Source organism: Heloderma suspectum, chromosome 3 (assembly GCF_057233095.1).
Source record: "Heloderma suspectum isolate Gila_16-S chromosome 3, 16-S_ref, whole genome shotgun sequence".
Taxonomy (NCBI): domain Eukaryota; kingdom Metazoa; phylum Chordata; class Lepidosauria; order Squamata; family Helodermatidae; genus Heloderma; species Heloderma suspectum.
The window spans coordinates 131,512,904-131,526,631 of NC_139460.1; the positions used below are offsets into that span (position 1 = coordinate 131,512,904).

The window sequence follows — 13,728 nt, forward strand, 5'->3', positions numbered from 1 at the left end:
AAAGTCATCACCTCTTTGAAATCAAGTTCAAAATGCCTGAGTTGTAAACATTGCTCAAGCTTCTGCTGGTGTTTCAACCAAAAATCATCAAAGGCTGTCTCTGTTTCATCTAGTTGACCTAGAAGCCTTAAAAGAAAAAGAATAAAAAAAAGATAATCACCATATCCAGCACACTGTTAGCGAAAGAGAACAGTTCTCCTTAGTTTGGAATCTAGCTCATTCTTTAATGGGAAAAAATGTTCTATACATTAGTGGTGCAAGGTGGGAGAACATTCCTATGCTAGTGGAGAGTGTGAAATATGAGACCATACTCATCTAGCTGGACCACTGATCTGACTCAGTATAAAGCAGCTGGTTATAACTTACAGTTTTGCCACTCTGCCTGTTTGAGACCAGCCTTGCCCAACCTGGCCGTGCGGGCTGGGAATGATGGGAGCTTCAGGTTCGCACACATGGAGGGCACCAGGTTGAAGAAGGCTGTTTTAGCCACTCTCCGTGCAGAGGGAAGGAGAACATGAGCTGCTGTTGATTCATGTTGAGAGCAACTTCCTCAGCAGCCATTTAGGGGAGAGCTAATCTGTCCTTGGTTTGCCAACTATGACTGCGAGCAGTGAGGGCTGGTGGCTCCGATTTCGGTGGGCTATAAATCCATTTTGGGTTTCAGTCAGAACCAGCCAGAACTCTGAAGGAGTTATCTAAGGTGCTTAACCTAGCTTGAGGATAGGATTCAGCACTTTGGATAGCTCCTTTAGAGTTCTGGCTGGTTCTGAAACCCAAAATGGATTCACAGCCCCACCAAATTCAGATCCACCAGCCTCCACTGACTGTAACAGTCAAAACAGCTGTGGGTACCCGCTTCGTAGGTTAGACCTTTAAGATCTAGTAAAGATATTCACCACAAGTGCAACCTTACTCATGGGTGGAAGAATGGGTCGTCATCCCCCCACTCTTCAGAGGACACTTCACACTGCTAAAGCTCACTCCCAAGCCAGCACAAATGCTGGTGTAGTTATGCAACCAGGCTCAGACCCGGTTCACATGACATGGCTGGCTCATCATGGATTATTTAACCCACGATGAGCTGCGGTGCGTGCTGGCTGCATGCAGCACCTATTTTGATTGCGAAAGCCCTGATTGGTGGTTGTGCCATGTCATGAACCTGGTCATCGTGGGTCAAACAACCATCACTTAACCTACAATTTGCAGTAGGGGTTAAGCGAGGCTTGCTTAATCCTTGAATAACCCACGATGACCAGTTTCAGACAACATCGGCCCGACTGGGGGTTGCACAATCAAAATGGCAGCTGCATACATTGCCATGTTGTGCGAACCGGCCCGCTGTGTCAGTATCCTCATCCTCAAACAACTAGACTGTTTTTGGTTTTCAAGAGCTGTAGACAGCCTTTTGGGTTTTTTGCTGAGAGGGAAACAATGTGGCTAAATGGATGAAAACTACCATCTTGGTATGGGAGCATTTACTGGGCTTTCATAAAGGCATCAAAATGAGCATGTGACAGCTCACCCTCTGACTAGATATTAGATTGTACTTTAGGGAAGAACAGGCATGCAACACAAATATATGCTACAAATACTAGGTTTACTTCACCTTTCCACAGTAATTTGATTTTCCATTTGATCTGGATTCATTTTGTACTCTCGGTTTTCAAGAACTGGTTTTCTAATACTGTAGAGAATATCCTGGCCTTCTCTTAATACCATCTTCAGATCCTCCTAAAGAAAATTACAAAGTTACATTGTGATTTTTGGAGAATTCAGCTGAGAGAGGCCATACCATCAGTTTTGTGAAATCTAAAATCAGAGGTGAGTAGTGTACAGCATCTAAACCACTACAACCGAATCTTATTATAAAAGGATTAGGCTACTGAAGCAAGCCTAGAATCATAGAGTTGAAAGGGGCCTACAAGGCCATCGAGTACAACACCCTGCTCAGTGCAGGAAGCCTGATTCCCAGGTGGTCTCCCATCCAAGTACTAACCAGGGCTGACCCTGCTTAGCTTCCAAGATCAGACAAGATCAGGCGCATCCAGTCCTTTGACCCTGCCCTGTCTCTTCAACTGCCTTTGGGATAGGTTTGTCCAGTAAAAGACCTGAAAAGCAAAAGCCTGAACCTGAAACACTGTCAATGGTGAATTCCCAGAAAACTGCAAAGGGAGCCTGCACATATGACCAGTTTCTTTGGGGATTCTAGACCGTGCGTAGCTCGGAAATAGGCATCCCAGAAACTTCTTTGGACCTCAGGGAGCAGAACTATCATGAATCCTGCTCCTAGCTAACTCTGCCTTTCTTCTCCAGAATACAGTGAACTTAGACTGAAATCTGGACGTTCCTTGCAGCCTAACACTAATGCTGGATGCTAATACTTTTAAATATACTTTGTACACCATTAATGACAAATGTTAAAGCCATCAACACTATATCTTTTTTAAAAAGTAAAGCATCTAACAAGCATAACATAATATATGTCAGTACAACTGCTTAAAATTTGCAACGTGATGAAATTTGGTCTTTTTTCTTTTATTTTGACACAAATGACCTACTTTCTCTAACAGTGCTGTAAATGCTTTCACTTAGAAGTGAACAATTCCTTTCCTAATAAATGCTAGTAAATAAATACTTTCCCTAATAAATAATCCAGACACTGGAACAGGTAATGCTACAAACAGAAGCCATTTTTTAGGCATTTCTCTGTCAAACCTTTTGGGTAGTATCTAGTACTGTGGTTGCGTTTCCATTGTTTCCATAGCGAGACCCATTACGAGTACAACAGGAACTAGTGCTTCCAATAGCAACCCCAGAAATGAGCAAAAATGCTCATTTCCAGAACGGGATAGGTTAGTGGAGCTCCTTCCTGCAAGCTCTGCTGACATGACCCATTCCGGAAACGAGTGTTCTGTCTCGGTTCTGATTTCTGCAGGATCTTCTAGCTTCCCATTGTGCTAGCAGTGGGTCCTACTAGTGTGTAGGCAGTGTTGGATACTGCCCATAATTTGCAAGGGTTTCCGTCCCTCCACCATAAATTAAAGGTGTTGTGGGGAAAGGAGAAATACTGGAAGCAGGAGATTATATAATACAGTCAACTATTTTAAGATTAAAAATCTCACACTGCCACTATTATTTTTCTAGATTTGTAGAATTGAAAATAGTATCTTAAGGATTCCTGAATGGTGGGTGCTGGCATGGATATTGAGAAGAGGATGCTACGGCATTAAAAGGGAGAATGAATTCTAAGTAACGGAGTATGTCTGGCAGTAGTATGGCAAACAAAGCTTAAAGTTCTGTTGATGGATCTACCCAATAAAATCATTTTATGTATTGTTAACTCAAGCCACTATGCATCTAGCATAACTAACATACCTTCATTTTGTCTTTGCTTTCAGTATGTGCTGTAAGGAGGGAACTGGTGGACTGTACATCATTTGGTAGCTCTGTTTCTGCCAGTTCAGTCCCAAAGGATCGAAGAGTTTGAGCCTTCTCCTTAACCATTCGAGCAAAGTTCTCTATAGCCTTTAGGATTACAAAACATTACACACATTGACCCTCAAGAGTCAAATGCTGTTTAATATGTATACATACAAGCATAAATAAAAAGTGACCAATTACAATACTGTTAGAAATAAAAGGAGTAAAAATACTGCCTTAAAGTAAATGTCAAAATTTGTAAATAAACGTATGGCCATCATTAGCTCCTTAGCTGCATATTTTCTGGCTTGTCGTTGGGGACTTTTCAATATATTGATTATCTAAAGATTAGATAGATAGATAGATAGATAGATTTTAAAGACAAAATGTAGTTGTATTTTTCCTCTCACAGAAGATATCAGAAAATATATTTTTTAACAACATCCTGTAGATTCCCAGGCTCTGAAATCACCACTCCCAAATTCATTAGTCATGATGTTTCTCTGAGATGGCCAAGCTCTTCTGAGACATCTTCTCATATATGCTATTTCAATTGGTATTCATAAGCCCATGCTATTAGTCACAGGGTGTACAACAGAAGGGCCCATTGACATAAACAGACAGGAAAAAAGATGGCTTACAGTGCGATGTGTCAGCCACCTGTTGTGGCAGTAATCCAGAGTGCCACCAAGATCTTCTGTTAGCTGTGATATGTCAATGTAGCTATTTAACTCCGTTAGTGAGCTCAGCATTATGATCTACAACACAGAAGCAACAGCATAAAATGGATACAGTTATGGGTCTTTTAGGAGTTTTTGTTTTGTCAGTTTCTGCGAATGCTTTTTGAAATTTCAGTAAGACCAGGACGTATCAGACGAACAGATGCTTCCGTTTGTGTACAACAGCAGCATACAAAATATTTGTTTAAATATCTGTTTAATGTACATACAGATAAGTTGCAGTACCTTGATAACAGAGCATACGATAATTAGCCAAACATTTAGCTTAATGTATTATATTCACAGCCCATGTGGGAGAGGAGCTAAACATACTACACTTTGTGCCTCCTCTCACCAAGCAATAACCAAAGACGGGAAGGTTGTGTTCACCTGCTGTAGGCAAATGTACATCAGCATCAGCTAATGGCAATGATCTGATGAATGCCATTGCTTCAAACCTTCACAGACTGTTGTAGATTCCCGTATAGGCATACCAGGCCCTCATATCTGCCTGTCTAAGCTTTTCTTTGCAAGGTCCATTGGCAGTGGTGAGGTGGGTGGGGGCCTGTGTGCTAGGGCATTCATGGCTGTGGTGTGCAGACTCTGGAATGTCGTCCCCAGGAAGTCTGCTGTTGTATTTTGTTGTATTGTGTTATGCCACTTTGGGAGGCTACCATCTGAAGAATGGGGTACAAATCCCCTAACTAACTAATGAATGAAATATACACCTCCTGCCAAGTTGCTGCTTGGCAATGGCAGCTGAGAACTCCACAGAAACTCCACCACCTTCTTGGTCAGCTCTGACACACATTCCCAGCATAGATCACAATGGATGTGTTAATTCTGGGACATTATATTAGTCCCCACCATATAAACAGCATAACAAGTCAAAGATTTAATAAAGACTGAGAACAAACAGCGCAATCCTAAATTTAGACAGAACTAAAGTCCCACCTCACTCAGTGGTGATGAGTTATGATTCTGTTTAGGACTGCAGCCTAAACCAAAACTATCCCAGGTTTCTCCTCTCTCTTTTCATTCCTCTTTATTGCTGTAATTTGCAAATATTACATCCAATGGGATATAAAGAAAATCTGTGATTCAGATTTCTAGAACGGATTACTAATTCAAGCCAAACAGTGGATTCTGCATTACATTTAGGTCCACATTTTGAGAGAACGTCTTTTATTTCAGGTAAATTGTCTTTAATTTTTATCCTTATAGTTACTCATGTCTTGTCTTATGTAGCTAATCACCCATTTTGTATTTGAATGGATATGGTGGGAAATCAAGCAATAAGAGATCTGTCAGCAATCACCAGAACCATTTAAAGTGAAATGAAGGTCAGTGATTCCACATTAATGTAATTACATTGTATATTACATTACAATTACAGTCTGTTTCTCACCTCCCAGCTGAGCAGAGGAGAGCAAGCTGCTTCAGCTGGTCCAGGGACTACAGAAGCAAGCAAGCTCCCAGACAGCGAGCGACCAGAGCAAGCGGACAGGGGGAGCAAACAGGAGTTGGCCAGGGGAGTTTGGCAGGGGAGGTCAAGGGGGAGGCCCATAACATTTTTTTTCTTTTTTAACTAACTTTTTTTTTCATTTATTTGTCTTGTAACACACACTTCCACACCAGTGGGACTCTGCTTTTAACCTCTACTGAGTAGAGGAGCAGGCACAGGCTAGTCTAGAACAATCACAAAGCTAGACACAAAAAGGGGAAAGAGGCAATGGAAGGACAAGACTCTCCAGTGGTGGTGACCTGCAAGGTGGGTGCAGTGTTTGTTTTCTTGCCTGAGAACAACATGGCCTACACCTGCAACAAGTGCAAGTTGATCACACTGCCGGAAGAAAAAGTAAGTGGACTGGAGCGGTGACTGTCAACCCGCCGGGGAATAAGAGAACACGAAGAGCTCTTGGACAGAATGGGGGAACTACAGCAGCAAAGGGAAGACCAGAAGCTTGAAGAGCAACAGCAAGTTGAGGCAGAAGTGAGAAATGCTGAGAAGAAAAATGGAGTAGAGGATACTCCTTGGAAAAGGGTGACAGGAGAGGAAGAACTAGACACCACTCTGTACCAGTGGAAGCAGCGGAGCTCTGTAACCGATTCCAGGTACTTGCGGATGAGACTGGAGGACAGCCTGCAGAGGAAGAGTCACACAGGAAACCTACATGAGAGTGAGCAAGAGGCTGAAGGTCAGTCAAACTGAGGCGATGAAACCCAGGCCTACAAGAAGAAGAGTGGTAGTAGTGGGAGACTCCTTGCTGCGTGGGATCGAGACCCAAGTCTGTCACGAAGACCCGTGGACTCGCCACGTATGTTGTCTCCCGGGAGGATGGATTAGAGACATGACTGAAAGGTTGCCTGCACTCATAAAGCCCACTGACAGGTATCCCTTTCTTCTCATCCATGTGGGAACAAATGATACCGCCAAGCGGAGCTATGAAGAAATCACGTCAGACTTTGAAGCTTTGGGAAGGAAACTCAAGAACTTTGGGGCCCGGATAGGTTTCTCATCCATATTTCCAGTAGTTAGAAGAGGGATAGAAAGGGAACAAAAAATACTCTGGGTGAATGACTGGCTACAAAGATGGTGCCAACAAGAGAGATTTGGATTCTGGGACCACAGGCTATACTTCCTGGAAGATGGGCTGTTGGCAAGGGATGGGTTGCACCTCACAAAGGATGGGAAGAATGTGTTTGGCCACAGCATGAAGAACTTCATCAGGAGGGCTTTAAACTGAATCCTACGGGGAAGGGAGATGTAAAGTTGGGGGTAACAATGGACATAGGCTCATGCACTGCAACGGAGAGAACAGCTCTAATAGCACCCAATAATAGTCTTCAGACACATGTAGGAAGAAAGCCAGACTATGAAGCACATGGTCTTCGATGTCTATATACTAATGCCCAGAGTATGGGAAACAAACAGAACAAACTTGAACTCTTAATACAAGAGGGAAATTATGACTTGATAGGTATAACTGAGACTTGGTGGGATGACTCTCATGACTGGAATACAGCAACTGAAGGATATAACTTGTTCAAAAAGAACAGGAGGAACAGAAAGGGAGGTGGGGTTGCACTATATATCTCTGCACAGAAATACAGGAGGATGAGCTTGGTAGCCCTATAGAGAGCATCTGGATCAAAATAAATGGAGCAAAGAATAAAAGGAATCTGGTGGTCGGAGTCTACTACTGGCCACCCAATCAAGGAGAAGACAAGGATGAAACTTTTGAAAAGCAAATAGCCAATGTTTTAAGGAAGCATGATGTAGTAGTAATGGGGGACTTCAATTTCCCCGATATTTGTTGGGAGACAAATTCTGCAAAACATGGCCCCTCCAGGAAATTCCTGACTTGTGTGATGGATAACTTCCTCCTACAGAAAGTAGAGGAAGGAACTAGAGGATCGGCTATCCTTGACTTGACCCTAACCAACAGAGATGACTTGGTGGATAAAGTAGCAGTTACAGAAACTCTGGGGGAAAGCGACCGTGTTGTACTTGAGTTCTTGGTTCTAAGGGAAGCAAAAGCCGAGTGTAATCAAACGTGCACCCTGGATTTTAGGAAAGCTGATTTTAATAAACTCAGAACAATGATCAGTAAGGTCCCATGGCAAGCGACGCTAACAAGAAAAGGAGTCCAAGATGGGTGGGAGCTTTTAAAAAAGGAAATTCTCAAGGCACTATTACAAACAATTCCAACAAGAAGAAAAGGTGGAAGACAACAGAAGAAGCCAATGTGGCTTCACAAAAAGCTTAGAGATGACCTGAAAACAAAAAAGGACACATATAGGAAGTGGAAAGAAGGCCAAGTAACAAAGGAAGAGTACAGGCAGGTAGCACAGAATTGCGGGGATGGCGTCAGGAAGGCTAAAGCTGAGAACGAGCTGAGGTTAGCGAGGGATGCTAAAGACAACAAAAAGGCTTTCTTCAGCTACGTGCATAGTAAAAGGCAGAGGAAAGAAATGGTGGTTCAGCTATTAAATAAGGATGGCAAAACGATAACAGATGACAAAGAAAAGGCAGAGGTGCTCAATTCCTACTTTGGCTCTTCTTCCAAAAGAGGGTCTATGACAAAGACCCGGCAAAGGCAAAGTACAGGCTGAAGGGGCAGGATTGCAGCTTGAGATGGATGGGCATATGGTCAAGGAACACCTAATTACTTTGAATGAGTTCAAATCTCCAGCACCAGATGAACTGCATCCTAGAGTAATAAAGGAACTGGCAGAAGAACTCTCAGAACTGCTGTCTATTCTCTTTGAGAAATCATGGAGGACGGGGGAAGTGCCAGATGACTGGAGGAGGGCTAATGTGGTCCCTATCTTCAAAAAGAGTAGAAAGGAAGAACCTGGGAATTACAGACCAGTCAGTCTGACATCAATCCCTGGGAAAATTCTGGAGCAGATTATAAAGGAATCCATCTGGAAGCACCTTGAAAACAATGCAGTGATTACTCAAAGCCAACATGGAATTGTCAAGAACAAGTCCTGCCAGACAAATCTGATCTCATTTTTTGATCAAGTCACCTCCCTTGTGGACCGTGGGAATGCTGTAGACATCATATACCTTGACTTCAGCAAAGCTTTCGACAAAGTGCCCCATGATATCCTGATGAGCAAACTAACTCAAAGTGGGCTCGATGAAACAACGATCCGATGGATCCACAGTTGGCTACAGAATCGGACTCAAACAGTGCTTATCAATGGGACCTTCTCCAACTGGGGAGAGGTAACAAGTGGGGTACCGCAGGGCTCAGTCCTGGGCCCAGTGCTCTTCAACATTTTTTTAATGACTTGGAGGAGGAGGTGCAGGGAATGCTGATCAAATTTGCAGATGACACAAAATTGGGTGGGACAGCTAATACTTTGGAAGACAGAAACAAAATTCAAAGTGATCTTGATAGACTGGAGTGCTGGGCAGAAAACAACAGAATGACATTTAATAGGGATAAATGCCAAGTTCTGCACCTAGGAAAAAGAAACCAAATGCAGTTACAAGATGGGGGATACGTGGCTCAACAACACAACAAGCGAGAAGGATCTTGGAATTGTTGTCGATCACAAGCTGAATATGAGCCAACAATGTGATGTGGCTGCAAAAAAGGCAAATGCTCTTTTGGGCTGCATTAATAGAAGCATAGCTTCCAAATCCTGGGACGTACTAGTTCCCCTCTACTCAGTACTGGTTAGGCCTCATCTGGAGTACTGTGTCCAGTTCTGGGCACCACACTTTAAAAAGGATGCAGACAAGCTGGAGAGGGTTCAGAGGGGGGCAACAAAGATGATCAGGGGACTGGAAACAAAGCCCTATGAAGAGAGACTGAAAGAACTGGGCATGTTTAGTCTTGAGAAGAGAAGACTGAGGGGAGATATGATAGCGCCCTTCAAGTACTTGAAAGGTTGTCACAGAGAGGAAGGCCAGGATCTCTTCTCGATCATCCCAGGGTGCAAGACACAGAATAATGGGCTCAAGTTACAGGAAGCCAGATTCCGGCTGAACATCAGGAAAAATTTCCTGACTATTAAAGCAATACGACAATGGAACCAATTACCTAGGGAGGTAGTGGGCTCTCCCACGCTGGAGGCATTCAAGATGAGGCTGGACAGCCATCTGTCAGGGATGCTCTGACTTGGATTCCTGCATTGAGCAGGGGTTTGGACTCGATGGTCTTGTAGGCCCCTTCCAACCCTACTATTCTATGATTCTATATTCATGTATGAGAAAAAAAACCAAGCATGTTTGCAAATGTAAATAATTGTTGCCACTATGAGAAAATTTACAAGAATGGGTGGACACAGTAGCCAACTAAGAAGTAGTGACTTGCCATGTTGACATGCAACCATTGGGGGAGGTATTTATAGCATCTACCCAAAGTTGCGAATGATTTTAATCACTAATTTATACCTACTCAAATGTAAAGCAGAGGCATGGTAAAATATGCTTTATGTGTACAAATGCTACAAAAATCCACTCCCTATGCCCCTGTGTGCTCGCTGTGGTAATGTACGTCTTCAAAACAGTTACTTGTACTCATTCATGTCTTTGAAAAAATACAGTATGGCGTAAAATATTTGTGCTTTCAAAACTACACACATTGGGCAGTATCCAATGTGGCTGCTGCATTCCACTTGATTGTGTTGTGCCTGTGGATACCACTGCTTGTGAAGTTAGCACCTTATAAAGGATCCCTGGAAATGAGTGTAAAATGCTTGCTCCTGGATCAGAACAGGTCAGCAGAACTCTCTTCTGTGGGTTCTGCTGACTTCCCTCAATTCAGGTTGCGTTAATAACCACTAGCTTCCTGTTGCACTAGCCCTGTTTCCTGTTGGCATATGTACAGCACAGGATACTACCCAATATTTGTTAGCAAACCACCTAATTTCATGGGAAGTTGTCTTATACTGAGTCATATTTACTCACTTGCTATGGGTTCATGTTGCTACTTTGTAATTGGTTGACTATGTCCACTGTAAATTTTACAGTGTAATCCTGTAAATTTTCTCATACTGGCACCAATTATTTAAGGTGTTTTCTTACTATTTGGGGACCCCTCCTTAGTATTTAGCTTAGTCAGACAATTCATCCATCTGGCCTATGATTATTGACACTGACTGGGAGTGATTCTCCAAGGTTTCAGGCAAGATTCTTTCCTAGCCCTACCTGGGAATTTCAGGGATTGAACCTCAGAACTTCTGCAGGCAAAGCATGTGCTCTACCATGGAGCTACAGCCCTTGTATATAAACACAGGGCAAAGTAAATTCTTAATGGAACACAACGTGCATATTTTAAAGCTATAATTTGTCTATGAAAATGTCATTTCATATATTCCTGATGTAAAAATACCTTGCACTAAGAAGCAATATATTAAAGCTGCACTTTTTATTGTTCCAGTATGCTATTAACCAGTCTACCCAAAGTCACACATCACAAAACAGAAGTAAATGAATTAAGCACTAACCGGTAGCTTCATCTTATAGTCATCTCTACGGAATTTGAATGTAATGTCGAAGAGAGTTTTGTGCAAGAATCCTGTTGGGCGCAAAACAAGAACTAGCTGCAAGTTTCCTGGAAATGATGCCTGCAAAAATCATTAAACAGGCTTGTTATCTTAACATTAATTTATATTATCAGTTTAGAAATAGTTATTAGTAATTAATCCTAAATCAGGTCATCTTAAAATGTTTCATGTTAAAGAACGACATAGATTGGATCAACAACTCAATGTACGTCTCAAACCAATTCATGGTTTGCACTAATGATAGTGTAAAACCCAAACTATAGTCTGAGCTTACAATCATATAAGCAAAACATAGTTTAGAGCTGCTTGTCTGCTTTCATTTTATGGTGCAGGGGAAACGGTTGCAACTGTGGCCTGCTAATTCAGGTATCATGCAAAAAAACTATTTAGCCCAAACCATGGTTTGCAAACCCAGTTCAAACAATTGCAAACCCAGTTCAAACTCAGCTTCTGAGCCTAGTTTTCTAGCTGATCACAAACCATGGTTTGTTAATTCAAAGCATCACACTAAATCATAGATAAATGTCCTGAAGCAGACTTAGTACACTACCTAAATTGAATCCATATTTCATAACTGTGTTTCTGACCATTAGTGATGTTATATTTACACTGAACATGACTGGCTTGACAATATATTAAAACAAGTTATGTACTCTATGACAATATAACACTGTGAAGTAGTTTATTTGAACTTTTAATGACTTTGCCAACCCTTTCCAGTTGTTTGTTTTTTGTTTTAATTAAATTTTTCTGTGAGCCATCATGGACAGAACCCTCAATTTATCTGCAACAGAAGGAAGGAGACCTAGAGTAATCGCAACATTAATTGAATCAAACATTTCACGAGTCATCCCAAGTGTAAAACCTGATGAAACTCACGACAAGGGGAAATACAGTTTTCTGTTGGCTAGTATTTTGTTTAATACCTATACCACCATTTTGGCTCCTGACAATCCTTAAAGGTAGTTCGCAGAATAAGGTAGCACAAGCCCATACTAATGTAAAATATTTACAGAGTCTATGTAATATACATTGAAGAATAGATCACCTTCATTTCTGAGACGGACAGAAATGACATCATACAGTGAACTTTGGGCAGTATCCAATGCTGTCATTCAGCAAACTCAAACAACACTAGCATAGCTCTGCTGAATCTTTCTGTTGTGCAAGTGCTTTTGGGTTACACTTGCACAGCCATGCTTGTGTAAATAAAATTTTAGTGGGATTCTCCTCCTAGTTTAGAATGTCATTTGATCTAGTGGAATGACACAGCTGGATATTGCCCAGAGTATGTAGGTGTGGCTATAGTACTGCACAGAATTTAAGAAACTGCCAGGAAACTAGTCACACCAGGAAAAAAGCCTCTTTATACCAACAGATCAGGCCAGATCAGGTGACAAGCTTTTGGGTCAACTTTGCTCACTGGAGGCTCTGCTTCTGCTGCCTACTGATTGCCTTTACCTCATTTCACCAAGCTCTAAAATTAACAAGAGTTGGGTCAGACACGCAAAAAGTAGATACTCCAACTGGACTGGAGAATGGAGAAAGGTTCTTTGCTGACCCATACTTAAGGACTGGGACATTACAGGGTGCTGCACATGCCTCCAGCACATGAGAGTTAAAAAAAAATATCTCACAGCAGCTAAATCCAGCAGTTTTAAATATCAGTGTACACAAGTCAGAAAACCTTATGCAAAATTGATTATAACAACTTGTCCTTTTGGGAGGTTGTCAGGATATTTTTTCCTAATGGAGTACATATTTCTACTTTCCAGAGTTTAATGGAGTAGCTTGGGGCTAAAAAACAGTTTCTGGAATATTGGTTAAAGTGTGGGCTACATTCCATAGCATATCAATGAAACATATCACATCATACTACGACTCTGAGCAAATACTGAACTGATGGGTTCCAAAATGTGTATCGTAAACACTTCCACCTGGAAGGACATGGTTTCCATTTCCTTCACAGATGGATCTTTCATGGTTCATCAAGCTATGTTTCCCCAAGGAGTTACTGCTCTGTATCTAATCTGCTACCCCCTAAAGCTTTAAAGGTCAATAATCCATGGCTTATTTTTGCTTAATTGTGACAGAAAGTCAGCTACAAACCATTTTTAAAAACTATCAGCTACCTTCAGAAATGACACAAGACAAAAAAACATCATGGTAGGAAAACAGAACCCCGCATCGCCAAGTTCATGAACACCAACCGCTCCTTCCCACAGTGAATATTTCAAAAGAACAGGGTGTGAGGCAATCACTTGCTATACAGCATCCTTCATCCCCAAAGAAGAAACTAGGGGGAGGCAGAAGTGGAAGCCTAACAACTCTCTTGCACTCTGTTGGACAGTACCTTCTTGCAAGACAACACATGGTAAGCAGCAGCTCCACTAGGGTTGGACTTTAGGACACATGTTCAGGGCTCCACAGCCCATGCCTCCGCTCAACAACCAGCAGAGGACATAATGGTGGCAGATGATGAGGTTGGAGGCAAGAAAAAGGTGCAGTGTCAATACCCAGCACAGGCATCCAAATACTGGGACCGACTGCTGTTGCCACA

At 42.1% G+C, this 13,728-nt stretch overlaps 1 protein-coding gene across 21 annotated transcripts in view; it reads right to left on the bottom strand.

The window, feature by feature from the left end:
- LOC146350257 (guanine nucleotide exchange factor DBS-like) overlaps positions 1-13,728 on the bottom strand; it is a 166,066-nt gene that overhangs the window by 42,800 nt on the left and 109,538 nt on the right. For all 21 annotated transcript variants that reach the window (XR_014789220.1, XR_014789219.1, XM_084844589.1 and 18 more), the window contains 5 exons: positions 11,109-11,228; positions 4,062-4,178; positions 3,376-3,525; positions 1,607-1,731; positions 12-126 (listed from right to left, as the gene is read on the bottom strand). Coding sequence is in view for 19 of the 21 variants with exons in the window: in XM_084844589.1 (XP_084700715.1) it covers positions 12-126; positions 1,607-1,731; positions 3,376-3,525; positions 4,062-4,178; positions 11,109-11,228 (627 nt within the window). In the remaining 2 variants the exon portion in view is untranslated. The remainder of the gene's footprint in view (positions 1-11; positions 127-1,606; positions 1,732-3,375; positions 3,526-4,061; positions 4,179-11,108; positions 11,229-13,728) is intronic.